The following is an 18,144-nucleotide window of genomic DNA, read 5'->3' as shown; positions in this document are numbered from 1 at the left end:
AGTGCGAGACACCTAAAAAAATCTCACTCCTCCATCTCCCAGGTCATCTTGCTGCCTGAGGGGGACAGAGAACCTGGTGGCTTCATCCTCTCTGATTCCAGCTATAGCTTCTGCCGTGCCTTGGGACCGAACCCCCCTTGCAAATCCTCAACGCACGGGCAATGCCGTGCCAGGGTCAAAGCATGTCCTGCTGGGGAAGGGATGCGACCCACAGAGAAATGCCTGAGGGGAGAAGTACTCAGAAAGCAGAAGGTCAGGACAAGGCAGCCTGGGGGGAGGCTGCCCGCCCCCAGCACCCTTCGGTTTTGTCACAGTCCCTCGGGTCCCTACAGGAGAGGTCCTGGGTGGTTCAAATGGCAAAAACGCGCTCCAGCAGTGTCCCTGGGGCCAGGCGGTGGGCACCCAGCCCGGGGAAGTGCAGCAGGGAGACAGCAGCAGGCTGCGGGGCGGTCAGGGCAGGACAAAGGCAGCAGATAAAGCAGCCCACGCTACCGCACGTGTGCGCTTCGACAGATGGACGGGAAGGCAGCTGGACATGCAGAGCTCCCGGCTGGCTCCCGCACCAGCCACTACAGTGATGTATCGCTTCACAGACAACGGCTCAGCTTCCTGGGTTTGTTTTTTTGGCAACTTAATTTTTTTTTTCCCCTCTTATTTTTTGTTTTTATTTTATTTTTTTTTAGAAAGCATTAAAAAAAATCTGCAGCTATTAAAAAAAATCCTTTCCCTTTAGAGGCTGGACGAGGTTTTATTGACAGGTAAATAATCGGTGTGAGTATGTAAATAGCAGCGACCCCACTGATGCGGTGTCCCTCAGCAGCACAGCCAGCTGCAGGGACATCGTGACTGGCTCAGTTTGGTCATTGTCACAGACCTGGGACACTGGAGTTTCTTTACACCTAGTGTTTCTCTGATTCCTGTTCCTGCCCAACCCTCAGGCATCGCTTCAGCACAAACACCTGCCCGTCCCTGCGGCAGACTCCACGCTCTGAAGGGGGATCTCCTCTCCGGATCTCCCTAGCTCTGCAAGTGGTTTGTTTTTCAAACTGGACAGTTGAGCTCCCTCCAGACTCGCTGATCTCTTGTCCTTTGGCAGCAGGAAGAAAGACTGGCCATCTTTCCCCCCCCCACACCCCCCCAGAAATACAGAGGGAGGGGGCCAAATGCACCGGAACGCGCATGATCTTCCGCAAAAGCTGTTCCAAGCTGATCCACGGCTCCCCCGGCCCACTCACACCAATGAGGTCTCAGGTTAATAAGCAGTGCAGTTACTCAGCTATCTGCTTGTAAGTGGTAGGTGTTCTTGGGCAGGTTGCCTGCTCCTGCCAACTCCCCCACGACTTCACGTTGTCAGCACATCTAATATTTAAGACTGGGGTTGTTTTTTTTTTTTTTGCCTTTGTTTAAAGGGGTTTCCTTCCCTTGTAGTAAACTTAAAGAGTTAATAGAAAAATGTAATTCAAGAGTAATCCAAGCACATCTGTAATTAATTCTGCAGGAGAGGGCAGAGCGACGCGAGTCAGCGTTGGCACGCAATTCCTGGCTCCTGGTGTGCAGTCCCCGGGACGGACAGAAGGTCCCTCCGCCGAGCACGGCTAGAAGTTAGATTTGGAGTGTCCAAATATGCAGATGGGAAAGTGCTTGACATGAGAGGACCACTGTGCTGCCAGCTGAAAGAACTTGACGTCATTCCACTCCACCCCGTCGATCAGGACTGCAGGGGAGGGTAAAAAGAGAAGAGAGTTAGAAAATACTGAGTGGAAGTGGCTGGCCTGAAACAGCCTTGCTAGAAACCTCCCTGCAGTCAGCAGAGGGAGGCAGGGTACGTGCCGCTCTGCTTGGCCACCCGCCGCTCTCACTGTAAATAGCCGCATGTACCAGGGAGAAAGGCTCAAGAGCAGGCCAAGTTTAGGGAGAACAGCTCAGATTGTTGTCCCAGCATTGCTCACTGACACCGGAGCTCCCCAGACTTCGGATTTCAGCATCACCTGATCCAATTTCTCAAATTTCCTAAACACGCTCCATTTTCTTTCTTGGGCAAATGCACTCTTACAGAGATGGACATCAGTCTCTCCTCACTGGCGCTCTTAACCAGGAGATCCGCATCTCCTAAAGAGGTGACACACATTCTGTGATCACCCCTCACGCTCAGCAGTCTCACAGGGACCGGGCCAGGATTAAGGAGGTGACCCAAGCAGATCCCGCTGCTTTTAACAGTGGTGGGGATTATCAACTGAACAGGCTACAGGGATATTTTTGATACTGGATGCACAGCTCCACTGACAGTCACTTCAGGGCTGCCTGCAGGATGCACGTACAGCTCCTGCTGTGGCATGCCTTTGTGCCACAGTCCTGCCTGCAGGAGCAGCCACCCTCTCACCACTCTCCGCCGTCACTTTCCAGACATGCAAGGGAAACAGAGCGACAGGGAGGGGAGTGGAGCCTGGCCCAAGCCCTTGTCCTCATTCAGTGCATAGGTAAGGGAGGATTTTCCCGCATCCCAGACCTATTAAAGCATTCCCACATGCTGGAATGGGCCATTTTCCGCAGGAACACCCCCATTACGCCGGCTCCAGGGCATGGGGCAGGACACCAGGTCAGCCCTTTACCTGGAGGACAAGGCTGGCAGCTGAGCCTTGCTCCAGAGCCCGACAGGATGCAAGCGCTGCACTTACCGCGCAGCATGTTCTGCTGATGTTTCGCTGTGCAAATCAACCTGCTGATGCCTTCAATACACTGGCTCTTTGACTCAAACTCCTTGTCTTTTGTTTTCTTGGGCAAAAACATCACTGGAAGAAAATCAAACCAGCACACAGTGAATCTCTGCCACTCACAGAAGCTGCACCAAGACTTGTTTGGGGTTTTTGCATTTGAATTTCAACATTCACGTCTGAAAATTCCAACTCTAATTTCAGCTCCTAAAATCATCCCTATTTGGCAGGAGTTTGACCACGTCGGCGCTCAGCACCGTCACCGAACACACGGACATCTTCGCCCTAAAGCGTCTCTAATGTAAAGCGTTCCCAGCTCATAACCCAGCCCCCAAAGGGCACCTTCAGGGTAACTCCTGCTGCTCTGCTGGGACACCAGGGAAAAAACAGCTGCATCTGTGGCTGTCCCCAGCCTGTGCCCTGTGCTGAGCCGATGGGATCTGCCGGGCAGCCACACCACCTAGGGGGAAGTCCCACATACTGCAGAGGGCTGTGCTGGGCAGCCACCGCGCTCCAGCCTCCCATGCAGCTGCAGGCTGGTTTGCTGCACACCACCAGCAGCCCAACATGAGCTCTCCAGACAGCCGGACGAACTACAAACTACGGGCAGGTGGTGGAGAGGGAAGGCATTAGGAGAGCTAAAAAGGGTCCAGTCGCCCGAGAACTGCTCAAATGCATGAGCAAAGATGTACAGACTGGCTACACAAAAGGTGGTGGTGTTGAACACCACTGCTCCAGGCTGGGCCAGCCCCAGTGAAGAATATTTTGAGCATCTCAGGATTGCTTCCCCCATAGGCATGCCACTTAAAAAGGGTGTGTTCAGGGCTGGGAGCTCTGGTACCAGCAGTGCCACAGCTATGCTGGCCCAGTAGTGACCTGGCTGTAGCATTATGGACCCATGTCCTGCGGCCACAGGTCCAGAAGGCTCTGCTGGCCTTCTCTCAGAGCCCTCCAAACCCCCGTTTCCACCAGGAATGACTCCCAGGCCCATGGACAGGAAGACGTTGTGAAGGACAGCTATTGGCAGTTGAATTAAGTGCAGAAATGCCTCCCTGGTTCCTTGAAAATACTTCTCCACAGAGCCTGTTCTCAGTTTCTAATGTTTCACGTTACCAAGGAGCAAATACAGAATCAACTGCCAATATTTAAAATGCCTTTTTTTTGGGGTTTTTTTGGAGAAAATAAACTCAAAGCCACAATCTTAAGAGCGGAAGACTAAACAAGAAAAAAGTTAACATGAGGCTTTTGGGCTGAGAGCATTTCTCTTCTCCCTCCTTTTGTTCCACAAAGCACTCTGTGCAAGAACCTAAGAGCCCCTGTAGAAGCGCTTACACTGCTGCAGCCCTGCTCTGAGTGACACCACCTCTTGTACGTACATGCACACCTAGCAATGGCTTGGCAGGTCTGGCTGGTGCATTTGTCCGGCTGTGACAACGGTATTTTAACATGAAGACACCATGTCAAATCCAGCAAAACATCTGCTGGGGCTGCTGCCATACGCTGCAACACGATGGGATGCACACATGTCCTCGGAGCTGTATAGGCTGCAGGGTCTGCCCTGACTCTGATGGTTGGGGCACAAGCTGCCTCTTACCTAATCCAACACCCCACACCAGCCCCAGCAGGCTCACAAGGAACAAAGGGAAGCTGTCCAGAGCAGCGTACCTCATGGCATTCTGGAAAGCCACCCACAAATGTCCTTGCTCTGTCCCCACCTTTGTTCTTTTGGGCTATACCATCACATCTCTTCATCTGTAATTGTGAACGCATCCCCTTTTTACAGCACAAAGAAGAACCACCCTTTCAAACTCTATCACCTTATGCAGTCACTTCTTATCTACAGACAGACTAGGATTTTGGGGATAAAAATATGACTGAGGTGCTGTAATGCAGGACTGACAAGTGAGGCAGCCCTGAAGCGGCAGAACAGGGAGAGCAGCATTGCATTCTTGGCCTTTGGCAACACTAAACGTGTCCACCTTACCTTTCTTGTTCTTCTCTTTTGTCACAACGGTCATGGACATGGTTGGAGTGGTGGCAATCTCACCGCTGGCAGGTAACCTGCTGACCTGGAGGGACCGGAAAGTGCATTTCAGTGTGTTTTTGGTAGTGGAGGGGTCCTTCTTCTCCGGGTCTCTCTTTCTGTCCACGGGTGGAGCTGCAATCCAGTAATCCACCTGCAGGCCCATCAACTCAGCACCGAGGCTCTGGCTGGAAAACAAGAGAAGGTAATTTCCGCAAGAGTTCCCCCATCTGTGTTTTGTCAGAGTGGTTGCCGTTCTAGCCCAGATGGTCAGAGGACAAGCTCCTGGCTCTTTAGGAGATCAGGCAGCAACATTTCATAGTGAGACTCGATAATCACAAAAGCACCAGTCATCACTCAGAGATGAAGTCTGGGTCACGTTACATGGTGGCATCGGCTTGGCAACGGAGAACTGCAATGAGCTGAGACAAGCTGACCTGCTGCACAGCCACACGGACAAGCAGCAGGAAAGGCAAGAGACAGGCAGTTTCCCAATGCGATGCCAAGTTCAGTGACCCAGCCAGCAAAGGCAATCTCTGAAGTGGCCCAGATCACTTCCACTCGTTGAGTGGGGAACAGGGGCTGTAAGCACCTTGCTGCGGCCTCCTGAGCTCCGACGAATTAATGACTCTGACCGGGCGCAGTACTGACAAAATCATCTGTGAACTGGGGTGAAGAAAGAGCTGGTGGGTCCATGAGCGTTAGGCGCTCAGTTCCCGGCCTCCCTGACTACTTCCAACTTCTACCATGAGCTCTTTCTGCCACCAGCTGCTCCCCTTCCTGTCCAGATGCTCCACCAGGTCACACAGGATCTCTGCTCTCACCAGGTCCCTGTAATGGAGTTGGCACTAGGCGATCCACCCCACAAGCCCTGCTGCTGCGGGCTGGGGAATTCCTGTGCTGGGAATTTCTCTGCCAGTCCTGTGGTGTTTGCTAAACAACAGATTTCAGGACATGATCTGCTGTTGAAAACTCCCGCGCATCGTGTGGTAAAGACATCCATCACCAAAACACACTGCCAGCCTTTCTGGAGTCAGAAAAGGGAAGACAAGCAGCCTGGGAAATTCCACCCCTGGCCTGCCTCTGCTTCTCACTAGCTAACCCCAAGTGGAGCAGGGTTTATCATCCAGCAGACCTCCGGTTGACAGCCTATACTTCTTCCTACACAATGTCAGAGTGTTGAATAATATGCAAGTACCAGGCAAAAAAATAACTTTATTTATCTACCAGTCTGTGTCCCCTGTTTGAGAAATGGCAATTGTTAAGGAAGAGGAATCTGTGATTTTGAATGAAATATGCATCCCTCTACACTGCCTGTCTAACAAGAAACTCTCAAGGTAAACCAAAGATAGCTAAGGGCCTCTCAACAAATCATCTCCTTTTCTTTGCCATTTATTCAGCTGAAAGCCAGGCCACAAAGCAGAGTTCATCTTTGATCACCAAAACCAGGTTTTGGATTTTCAGGGCAATTTCAGAAGTGAGATTCTTTAAGGATGAGGTTTTGGAGGCGCAGCTTTGGATTTTAAGGCTCCTTTGCATCACATTTCCCATCTTAGTTATAAAACAAAGCATCCTAACGTTCACTATGCCCAGGCAGGATTTTCTGTTTCATCCCCGGTTAAAATACATGAGCTAATTTTTCACCCTGTGCTGTCACACACAGATGAGTGGAGACAGAACAATTTTGAACCTAAACTTCCTAATTTCTTGATGATTTTACCACACAGCATGAAGCCAAAAAGTACCGGATTCCTAGAGCCGGGGTGTTAACTTCAGATGTACCACCTCCACGGCTCACTTGTGGGTACAGGTTCCCAAACCACTTCCACCTTCGGAAAGCCCATGCAGAGCTCACACTTGAGAGCCTGTGCAGCCCCCAGCGCACTGCACTGCCGGACAGCTGTTGCTGGGACCAGCTTGGGGCAGACAGGACTCTCCTGCCACCAAATCACAGGGGGCCAACAGGAGGACTAGGGGAACAGGGCCTCCTGGCACAGGCGAGTGGCCACTAACACCTTCCAGTTGCTGGGCACCTGATAAACTGGGACTTCCACATTTCCATTTCCTCTTGTTAAAAGGGAACTTTCAAGCCAGTTTAAGAAGTCAGAGGTTAAAGGTCCTTATAGGGCTCTCTAGGGTGGGCAGGAAAGGTCCCCATTCTGTCTCCAACAGGGACAGCTGGATATGTATGTGAGCCCAGTCTCTAACTGCAGAGCGTTCCCTTGAACTTCCCCAGCCTGACAATCACAGGATTAGGGCTGTTAGAGGGGACATCCCTGAACCATCCTTTAGCGATGATCGAATCATTGATTGATGGATCTGCTGCGTATGAAGTTGCCTAAACCCTCCTTTACCTGCTGATCCTGCTGCCACAGAAGCAGCAGAGGCGGGCACAGTCTCAATCTGCCTTTCCTGCTGTGTGCCAAAGTCCCTTCCTTTCTCCCTTTTCATTGACCTCTTGCCAGTGTCATCGCGTGCCCCCAGGCCTTGTAGTACAGTTCAATATTTGACAAAGCTATCACCATTGCGATTGTGCAGAACTTGAGTGGCTTATCTCTGCCCCCTCCTCCCCCAGACTGCAGACTCCAAGTGCTTCCAGTCTCCGCTCACAAGGCTGCTGCTCGGTCCCCTTGATCGTGTTGCCTGTGCTCCCCTGAACCTTTAACTTCACCATGTGCTTCTGGGTGCCAGAACTGCACACAAAGCGTCAGACAGCTACACCAACTTCTTGCGTAGCAACAAAACCAGAGTCCTGGCCTGGGTAATTCTTTACTGGCAGTTTTCTAGTGGTTTCCTCCCTTCACTGCTAAAAATTTCAGATAAGCCAGAGCTTCATGTTGCCTATAGGTGCTGTTCTGATGTGCTCTCAGGCACACGCATGAATGGAAACCAGAATTCCACTATTCCACCTTACAACTGTCAGCTCTCCCCTCACAGAGGAAAAGCCTGCTCTTCCTACAGTGTCACTGACTTTACAGTCACTTGGACCTTAAAAACATATTGTAAGAATTATGAGGGATTAAGCTAGCACCCATGTGTATTAGGGTCAGTATTTTTTCTGGCTACATATCTCCCCCTTAGGAATCCAGTCTCAAAGGGAAAATACCAGCAGGTGGAGAACACAAACCTTCCCAAACAGGCTGCCACAATGGCTCATCAGAATCAGGGTTTCTGCCAGACTGTGAGAAACAAGGCTCCCCCTCCTAGTTCAAATGTGTCTGCCCCTTGAGTAGTGCAGCCTTCCCATCAGGTGCAAGATCCCCTCTGCCCTCCTCAGCTCCGTGTTGGCCAGCAAGGACACAGTCACTCCAGAGGCAAAAGAGGTGAAGGGGAAAAGCAATGACTTCAAGCGTTTGCTAGGGAGGAAGAAAGCAGAGCTATGGGTTTTCCTTTAGAATAGTTTTCCTCTCTCCAGTGTATGTCTGATAAGACAGCCAAAGGAGGTGTAAAGAGACAAAACATGCTTTACCTTGAGGATGAGAAGCTGCCTGTGACAGACGGTGAGGAAGGTGGTGTGGGGGAGGCTTCTTTCACAGCAGGAGACACAGAAGGTGGGGTAGAAGAAAGGACACTGGAGCTTGAGGGAGCTGCGTCATCAGAGTCACCTTGCAGAAAAGGAGTCAAACTGTTTGTCTGGGTTCGTCTCGCAGCCCAGCACACGCATGCTGGGATAACTCAGTCTCTTTGCCCACGCTCCCGCTGCACAGGTTTTGTTCAGACTCAACACATAGATCAGCTAGCCCATCAGTTCTGACCACCTCCGCGCTTAAACCACGGGACTTTCTATGTTTGGGTAAGAGGCAAGCACAGACAATCACACTCCCCTGGGCTTCCCACCCGGCACCTGCTTCTCCTAGGGTTTGCTCCCAGATGATTTTGAGCCTCTACCCCTAACTGGGGAATCTCCCCCTACAACCACCACAGGGCAGCACCTCCCAGAGACTCTTGGAGCATGCAATACCTCTGGGTGGATCACAGGGATCTCCCCATTCCCCAGATGGGCTGCCTCCACACACAAACTTATGTGTAACCCAGGCCACAGGAATCTGGGTTTAACAGTGAAGAAATATAAGAAAAAGAATCCCAACAGGTGGGGAAAATAATACTCCTGACCATGTGTGAGCGTGTATGAAGGAGGAGAAAACAAGTTCACATTGATAACGTAGCACTACCCCATGTCCATGTGTATGAGCAGTTATTTTCGTGTAAGTCAGCTTTGCACTCCCCCATTAAAAAAACTGGGCCTAAATTTGTTGTCAGATTGGCAAACTGGTTGCCTACCCTGGAGTTCCCAGTGTTAAGCCCATGTTTGAGATTGATTTCATTAGACAATTGAGCCCAGTGTAAGGAGATGGGCATGAACTTCCAATGAACCGCCTTCCCCAGTCTGGAGCAGGAACTGCAAATAACCACAGCCGTGAATCCACCCCGCTGAGAACACACGTAAGAAAAATGGATGTTTGAAGTGGAGCTTCCCTAGGTGAGGGCGTGGGAATTTCAGCTGGCCTGAAGCTCCTTGTAAAGTAACAAGGAAAAGGACCCCTTAAAAGACAGAGGCCAATTCCACCTTACAAACCACCAAGGCATCAGCAATGGACAAGTCTGTTCAGCCTGTGAAGTCGGGTTCCCACCACCATGACACAGGAAGCACACGCAAGAATCTTGTTACCTGATGTTGCAGAAGATTGTTCCACTATTCCAACCTTCACCACCTAGATAAGGCAAAACAGGAGAGCTCTATGAAACAAGAGTCCCCTGAACTTCAGGAACCCTCGACCCCCGAACTAAGCTCATCCCTACAGCCCCTTTGGCATTGTCCCTGCAGTCAAAGAATAGTGTGAAAGCGTGTTAAGAAGTGGAGTCTTCTAAGCGCCACGCAGGTCCCAGCAGCACCAGCTCACAACCTGTTCCTGACTTAAACAAAAGACAGCCCGTGGAGCTCTTACAGCCCTGAAGAGCTCTGAACAGCCCATCCTCAGCCCCGAGCTATGGCAACTACAGGGCCTGTCTGTGACACTTCCGGGAATAGAGGAATATAAATATCCCTTTGGCATTGCTTTGATGCACCTGCTTATTACAGACATATTGCTTCCACCACACAAGTGCAGCCACTCCTAGGGTGCAGCATAGTTGGGGTTTGTTGGGAAACCCCAAAAGCAATGAAGTACAGTTTCTGATCAGAATTTTCTGGTCTCTGAACAAGGGAAGTGTCTGGCAAAGATAAAGCTCCTGGAAAAGCCTGTGGGCACCAACATGGATAAACCTTCACATGGAGAGGTCAGAACGATCCAAACCACACTGTAATAAGGACACAAATATGTTCTGATATGGCCAACGACCAGCTAGTGCATTTGGATTAATGATAAATATGATAAATTGATAAATGCCACTGGCAATAATTTGTGGAAGAGAGCATGCTCCAAACACCAGCTTCCAAGAACACACTATGCCTAGAAAGATAAAATGACTCTTGGCGATATAAAAGGGACCTTCTGTTGCAATAGCGTGCTAGGGTGCACAGGGATCATTATTTTCAACACTGCAGAGGACAGACGTTTCTTAATGTCCTTAAGAAACTTGTATCCAGGGCTAACGTGTCACCCTATCTAAGTGCTGACAAGCAGGAAAGAGCTGCAAAGGGATCTCAAGTCAATAAAACCTGCTTTGGAACGAGAAATGATGTCACACAGTCTATTTAGTTTGAAAACAGAAGATGGTTAACTTCAGACATGACCACGTCTGGACCACATCCCTAGGGAGCACATTTCTGTGCTATGGGATCAATAAAAAGAACCTAATAATTAGAAACAAAAAAACCCCAAACTTTGCACAGTTCAGCGTGGGGCAGTGTATGCTCAACACTGGATCTTGGAGAGCTGTCAGGGACTCTGGTGGATTCCCTGTCAGCTCCAGTCTTGGAAAAGCCATCGTGAACCCAGCAGTGTGTGTTCACTGAGGGGACGCTGGCTTGGGAAGAGGAGGCTGCAACTCCGTTTGGCGAGTCTGCATCCAAAGGGCAATAAATTGGGCTCTGGAGTCCAGCAGCCGTTTGTGCTGTACATGTTAAACACCAAGAGGGTGTTTCACAGACTGTAACTAGCTGTGAGCAAGAGGAGGTGAGGCAGAAGAGTTAGGGAAAGAACAAGCAACACAGCAAACTGCCTACAGCCACTTCGGTCTGCAAAAGCCAGGCAGGAAATCTCTTTCAGCCTTTCCCCCGTCGTTGGCTGCCTAAGGATGCTGGAGTTCAGACCCGCGGGAGGAAGCCAAGGTTAAACACTTTCCCTTCTCTCTACTCAGGGAGGCGCTTGAGACCGCTGCAGTCCCAAAAACGCCTCCATCCAGGAAGGCTGCAGCAGCCACCCTCCATTCCCATTGGGAAGGAGGCGCATTCTGTTAACTCTCCAGGCAGCTGGCTGCCAGCACAGCACAGGCGCAGGACAACACAGCCTCACCGAGCCTGGCTTTTGGGTCCAACTGGTCCCGTGCGAGGCTCCACTCCCACCACTTCAGAACATGGCTGAGCAGTGCAGCGCCGCCCTGCTGGCTTCTGGGTCAAAGACTCTGCACAACCCAGCTGCAGGACAACAGGTTTTGCACCATAAAAGCCAACGGAGTCCAGCCAATGTCAGGAGTCTCAAACGCAAACGTTGCTGGCTCCCTCTCTTCCTTGGCCAACAGCTCCAAGCAGGCTGCAGCTGAGGGAAAGAGCTCCGGTGTTCATGTTCTGCCTCGGACTTTATGAGGCACCTGCAACTGGCCTTTCAGAGCCTCTTCAGATGTGTCTCATAGGGAATTACGGTGTCAGGAACACTTTGTAAGCAAGAATAAGCAGCACTGATTCGACCCTCGCTACCAGCTGACAGAGGAAGTCAGTCTGATTTCAAGACGTTTTTTGGGGGGTTGGCAGTGTTGTGCACTCAGAGCTGTTCACTCTTCCCACTGCCAGACAATCAAATCCAGACTGGAAAAGCATTGCTAATGTTGGGACAATGATCATTTTAGAGCAACCGGACAAACACTCTGAGCCCCATTTGCTCACACATAGCACTGAACTAAGTCAGCCCCAAAGGGAAGCTTTGCAGAGCCTAGCAGCTACCGTGAGATGAGGCCAGGTGCTTCCAAAGCCCTTCTGGGCTTTTCCCTGTTACAGGGAAAGGTGAAATGGCTATTTTCATAACAAGAGTTTTTCACCAGCAATTGCAGTCCGTGGGAGGGACAAGATCACAGCAAAGCCCAACAGCAGGGAACAAATCGGGAAGACGTGTCTCTCCTCTTTAGCAGAAGACATCTTCCTTCAACAAACAAAAGTCGATTGTCATCACAGGGGCGCTGCAGAGACACACTCTTGCTCTGAAGAGGCAGCAGAGTGAAAGCAGGGTCAGCCTGAAGGCAAGAGAAACTAAGCTCTTTAAACACCTGGGGATTTCAGATTAGCTCTGACGCACTGACAGGGATACAAACAGGAATGCACACCAAGTCAGCTCAACACAGAGAAGGCAGAACAAGACCGCCAGCGTGCAAGAAAAAGAAGCTACATGAGAGCAGCAAAAACTGTGAAGACGACATCTAGTAGCTGAAGAGCAGCCAGGGGATATCCTTCTGGCCACAGGTCAATGATTTTATACCTAAAACTTAATGAACTGAAGAGCACAATCAAATAGGGGAGGGAAGTTAGAAAAGGCAAAGTACATAGTGCACAAAATACACTGACAGAAACACAAACACACCCCTGCCTAGATACTCTGCACTTGGCCACCTGAGCTGGGAACATTTAAAGATAGAAGCAGGAGGAAAAGCCAGGGACTGCTATCCCAAATCACATATTCACATAATAAAATGTATTAAATAGCTACTGCCTCAGATTCAAACCTAACAGTAGCACAAAGGATCTCCCTGGCGGGGTGTAGGTGACGTCTAGTTAAGGACTTTTTAGGATGTCGGGTAATGCTAGGACCAGAGGGAATGGATTAAAACTAGAGATGGGTCAATTCAGACTGGATGTTAGGAAGAAGTTCTTCACCATGAGGGTGGTGAGACACTGGAACAGGCTGCCCAGAGAGGTGGGCATCCCTTCCATACCTGGAAGTTTTTAAGGCCAGGCTGGATGGGGCTCTGAGCAACCTGATCTAGTTGAAGATATCCCTGCCCATGGCAGGGGGGTTGGAACTAGGTGATCTTTAAGGTCCCTTCCAACCCTAACAATTCTATGATTCTACGTATTCTCCACTTCCCAGGAGCGGACGGGATATTAAAGAGAACTGGAGACCGTTCATGCCAAGCACACAGAGGACTGACACTGGAATAGCAAATTTGGCCAAATCAATCATCCAGGGCAATACTGGGCCCAACAACCCTGAGATCAGGTTTCCAGGAACACACCACCTTCCTCTGCACATGGCCCGGCAGCAATTCTCCACCAGCTAGGTGCTTTGGTCTGCAGCAAGGACGGGCTGTGGATCAGAGCACTTCAGTGTCCCACTTTCCTCTCTGTATTGAGTGAACATGGCAATAGCAAGGCTACGGTGCCTGCTTTGGTGCTGGCAGGCATGCAGCACAGAGCCGCTCAGAGCCAGCTGCTTGGGAACTAAAATATGCCTAGTAATTTGTTAGCGATCTTTGAGGTTTGCTTACGTACCAGGAAGTTGCATCCAAGCATCAGATGATCATGCTGACACCCCTACCTTTGAGCACCCAGAGCTCCTGCTCTACCCCCGAAAGCAGGTAAGTTTAAGTTTGGGTTAACACTTATGGACACATTCGAGCTGGCTTGAGACAGCATAACCAAGATAACACTCACCCCGACAAAGGGAATGAACTTCTGTGAAGATTCTTCGTCAGGGCTAAAGGCAAAGAGAGAAGAGTTGTTAACAGTTTGCTTCCACACCGGGCACAATACTCACTTTATACGTTGCATTCAAGCATGCAGCAGGGACGGACAGTATGCAAGCGCCAGTCCAACGTCTCCTCTCAAGGCCCCCTGCCAGCACGCTAAGAATCTGCACGGGTGGGGAAGAGCACGCAGCTTACGGCACATCTCTCGGGGGGAAAGGGCTCTTCCTCCCTCCCTCACGCTTGACAGAGAAACATGCTTTAATGGCATGGCAGTCATTACAGACACACAACCTCCTACTGCAAGGAAATGGATCTGTGCCACAACAACACGGAGAACTGTGCGTTACTTACTAGTACCTGAAGCGCTCTGCACGCATGGCCTTCACGTGTCCCACCTTTGGAGTCATGTGCCATACCTTGCATATCCCAGCATATCGCTAAAGCAGTTAGCCTGCCACGGGGTTACAAGCCGTGACACATGGTTATTTGTATAGCACTAGCAAGTACGTAACACACACACACACGGACCACGGATACGTGTTCCCTGGCACTGGGAGCTTGCAGTCCCTCAGACAGGCACACTAGAGAGGTCGGACACCAGAGGACCCCGGGTAGATCAGGACATTAACTCGAGAACAGCAAACAGCTAAACCAAACCCAACAAAACGCACACCGTGTCCCTGAAACAGCTGAAGACAACACTACGCACATTTTGAAAGCAGGAAGGGCATCAGCCCCTCCTGCTCTGGCCCTGCCCAGCATTCAGAAGCCAGAGGGTGGCAAAGGGCCGGCAACAAAGGCCACAGTCAAACCCAGCAGGAATTAGGGAGAGACTCGACAAAAGACAAGAGGGGGAAGACCTGAGTGAGGAGGAAGGCAGGCTGGAAGGGTCTGCAGAGCCACCGCTCCCTTCAAGGGTGACAGAGAGGAAGACGGACCCACAGGGTGAAGAGGGGACTTGCAGGCGCACGTCCACATGTTTGGAGGAATTACAGTTCAGCAGCAGAAGTGACTGTGTGGGCAAGGCACACAAAGTTTCTCAGTGGCCAAGCACAGGGACCAGGTAGGAAGCAGACAAACACTTGAGATTTCTCATGTTTCTCTTTTTGTGTACCCTTCAGCGCTCGGAACACTGCAACGTTCAGAGAAAAAACATCCAGCATTGCCTTCATCCAGAATATTGCTGGGTGCAGCACAAACACTGCAGGAAAGCAGGTATTTCTGTGCTGCTTCCAGCACAGATTGGAAATGCACCAAATGCACAAAGGGTGCAAACCACTCTGTGTCCAGCACAGGACAGTTTCCTCCAGGTCCTATGGAAAGAATGGCACACAACTGCAGCAAACACAACTCAGCCAGAGCTCCCTCTTGGTCCAGAGTGTGCTTTTGCAAATAGCCTCTCACTTCGACTCAGCTCCGCTTACTCATCCCTAAGGAAAAGCCAGGGGCTTTGCTCCCTTCCGACCTCCCATCCCCAGGTACTGCACCTTCGTTCTTCACCCACAGCACATGACAAAATGACCGAGTTCCTCATTCTGCGTTGGAAGCCAGAAGGGTCACATTTTTCCAAACGCAGGCCCCCCAGCAAATAAATCTCCAACGAACATGACATTTCCAGCACCAGTTTTGCAAAGGGAAATGAGAAACCCACAGAGCTGTCAGGAGAAGCACAGAACAGAGGGCCAGCTTTCTTCTCATTTCTTTAGCTCCACGGACTGAGAAGCAGTCAAGAAACGAGTCCCCCCTGACCAAGTGATGGAAGCACAACGGTCGCCTCGTCATTTCTCAGCTACCGGATGGCTTTGCTCCGAGCTCTCGAAAACAAATCATGCCCGACTCCAGCAGAGAACTCATTCTTATTCCCCCTGGGAGCTCAGACTCCCAATGAGGAGAGCTCAGGGGCAATTCTGAAATAAATCATTTGCTTCAGTCACCATTTATCACAGCTCACAACGATGCACAAACTGTTCCTGAAGCAATCCAGCTGGATTTCAGCTCAGCTAGTTTAGTCCTGTCACACGTCCTCTTGGGAACTCCAATCTTGCACATCTGCCTCTGAAAATGCAGCTTATCAAAACAGCTGCTCTTCATGCGGATGGAACGAAAGACGAGACAACCATGCTTGTTCTCCACTTCCTCTTTCATGCTCTTTCCTGTTTCTTGTCCTTTGAGATCCCAAAATATTAATCCAGAATCCTCTCGCCTTGGTAACAGTCTCTTTATTCCTCCTACCACACCCCTGCAACTAAAATATCCCTTATCCCTGGAAAGGCAGCTCCCCCTCATTGCACAGATCCCCAGGCTGCAGAGGTTTTACCCCCATAGCGATGGCCAAAGTATTGGTTTTATCCATGTTTTTTGCTTTTCTGAAGCCTCTGGTATCTCAGCTGTAATTTAAAGCCAGATCTGACCCTGCTTTGCGATTTTTAACAGTGTCACTGATAATTCGCTGCTGTAATTCGGAGGCGGGGGGGGTTAGGTGTCGATTGGAACCAACGATAGGGAAGGTGTCGACTGGAACCAACAACAAAAAAAAACAACCCAAACCAGACCTTTGTAGAGAGGCTAGAAAGAAAGAAAACATTCACCTGGGACAGGGAGTTGTCTACTTACTATTTTTGCTTGGGAAAAATCCGTCTACCTGTAATCAGGCTTTCCAAGGTAAACTGTTCAAAAATGGACTTGCAGGCTCCCTCCCTACCCCAAGAAATTAATTCAGATTGAAGACGTAAAAGCCAGGTTTATATGGTTTGGATTTTTAGAAATGAGAAGCTACATCACCAGGAGTCACCCAGCTGACAAAGGGAAGGAATAATCTCTCTCACTTCTGGGGCAAAGTACAAACTAAGCTGCAAAGCGCTCAGATATTACACTAATAGGGACTGAATAATCACTTAGAGCAGTTATGCCAGTTATTAGTCTTTTAATAAAATTTCATTTACACTTTGAACAACCCAAACCAGATTCAAAGGTAGCCAAACACCTGTGATTTCCTAGCAGGAGGGTCTTAGGTACTACCCTTATTCCAGGCAAGTCCTGCAGGAGGCAACAGGAAAGAGGAGACTTTTTGCGCTGAAGGCCACTAAGCCATTTCAGGCCAGGCGCCATCACCAGCTCTCCAAGGTTCATCTTCGGCATGAAGCATCTGTTCTTCCCACTGGGCAGCTGTAGCTGTTTGCTGGTTAACACTGTCCCTGTTCCACCAAGTTTCCAGTAGTCAAACCAAACAGAGGGACAACACAACTCCAGGTCCCCAAGACACACACATCAGATGAGTCACCTCTCTGCTTCCCCGTCAAACTCCCGTCCAGCACCCTTCACGTTCCCAGTGTGGGCTGGACGTACTCAACAGGACATCCAGCACACTGCTTCAGCCTTGACTCTCCTCTGCCAGGGAAGAGGCGCAAGTAAACTCCTGTCACGTTTCCACAGGCTGCACGAGGAGGTTCATGCAGCAACCAGCCAGGTGATGCGGATGCTGCTGAGCCAGAGGAGGGATGGGGATCGCCTTCACCAGCTGCGTTCATGTTCAGCAACCACTGCAGGGTGTGTTTTAGAAGCAGCACTCAGAGAAAAGACCTGGGCTGTGCCTCGCCACTGCCCTGCAGAGAGTCAGAGACATGCAGGAGGCAGAAAACAGTGTCACCCCTGCTGCCTATTGCCCGGGAACCCACCCTGGGGCACCCTCCAACTCAAGGCACTTGTGCTCCAGGGAGCAAGAGCTGGGGAAATGCTCTACAACACATGAGAGTGAAGAGCTTTTGGCAAACGTGTAACTAGGTAGGAAATCACCCAGTCCTCACCCTGACAACTGAGCGGTGCTTTTATTTTCAACAGCCAAGCTGCTCCCCAGATTCATGCTATCCAGAAGCCACATGGCACGAGCTGAATTACAGTGGGTGACACCAGCCGAGGCTCACAGAACTGATGGGCTATCCAGCTACGCTGGAATGAGTGTCTGCCGAGTCTCAGACCTCAGATACCGCAGGGTTTCACTCAAAAAGCAACGGAGAGAGGTATCAACGTCGATGATACACCCCTCCTAGTGAGAGGCCAACCTCTGCCAGCATAGTCTCAGCTCCCCAGCCGTTGCCAGGACCGCAGTGTTTCTTGACAACTCAGTAACCAGTAAATCTCCCAGTGTTCAGAGACAAAGTCAGTCACCCAGTGTAACGCAGAGGAGCTGAAACGGCAATTCATTGTCCTTCCTCATTGCCAGCCCCCTCGATTTCAGGTAAGGTCAGCAGATGCTCCAAAAGAATGGGACAAAGCTTTCGCACCATTGCAGTCCATCACAGGCAGTACATGCGCCAACCGTTTGCCATGACAAACAGAACAATGGGACAGGAAGGAGAGCAGAGGTAAGTCAAAATAGGGATAGCTAGCAATAAAGTTATAAAGCAGCTCATCACATACAGCTACCTACTTCCTAAAGACTGGCTTGCTGGCTTGGCTTTCCTTGGACCGCTAGGGCTTGTTTAACAGAGCAAACGCTAGGATACTGGGAGATTTGTCTTGCAATGAATTTGTAGGTAGTGCTGCTCTTTCTACATGGACCACTGCCTTAAAAGCTGG

At 50.4% G+C, this 18,144-nt stretch overlaps 1 protein-coding gene across 22 annotated transcripts in view; it reads right to left on the bottom strand.

Annotated features, from left to right (window-relative positions):
• Window positions 1-237: 237 nt before the first annotated feature.
• PACS2 (phosphofurin acidic cluster sorting protein 2) overlaps window positions 238-18,144 on the bottom strand; it is an 80,516-nt gene continuing 62,609 nt past the window's right edge. For 21 of the 22 annotated variants that reach the window (XM_074596419.1, XM_074596423.1, XM_074596421.1 and 18 more), the window contains 6 exons: window positions 13,535-13,577; window positions 9,404-9,446; window positions 8,204-8,339; window positions 4,696-4,922; window positions 2,676-2,789; window positions 682-1,714 (listed from right to left, as the gene is read on the bottom strand). In XM_074596419.1, the coding sequence (XP_074452520.1) occupies window positions 1,596-1,714; window positions 2,676-2,789; window positions 4,696-4,922; window positions 8,204-8,339; window positions 9,404-9,446; window positions 13,535-13,577 (682 nt within the window). In that variant the 3' untranslated portion in view covers window positions 682-1,595. Of the gene's footprint in view, window positions 1,715-2,675; window positions 2,790-4,695; window positions 4,923-8,203; window positions 8,340-9,403; window positions 9,447-13,534; window positions 13,578-18,144 lie in introns of all 22 variants that reach the window. The other variant, XM_074596429.1, reaches the window with a different exon arrangement.

The sequence above is a fragment of the Larus michahellis genome, chromosome 8 (assembly GCF_964199755.1).
Source record: "Larus michahellis chromosome 8, bLarMic1.1, whole genome shotgun sequence".
In the NCBI taxonomy this organism is placed as follows: Eukaryota; Metazoa; Chordata; class Aves; order Charadriiformes; family Laridae; genus Larus; species Larus michahellis.
This window is presented reverse-complemented; position numbering and strand designations above follow the sequence as displayed.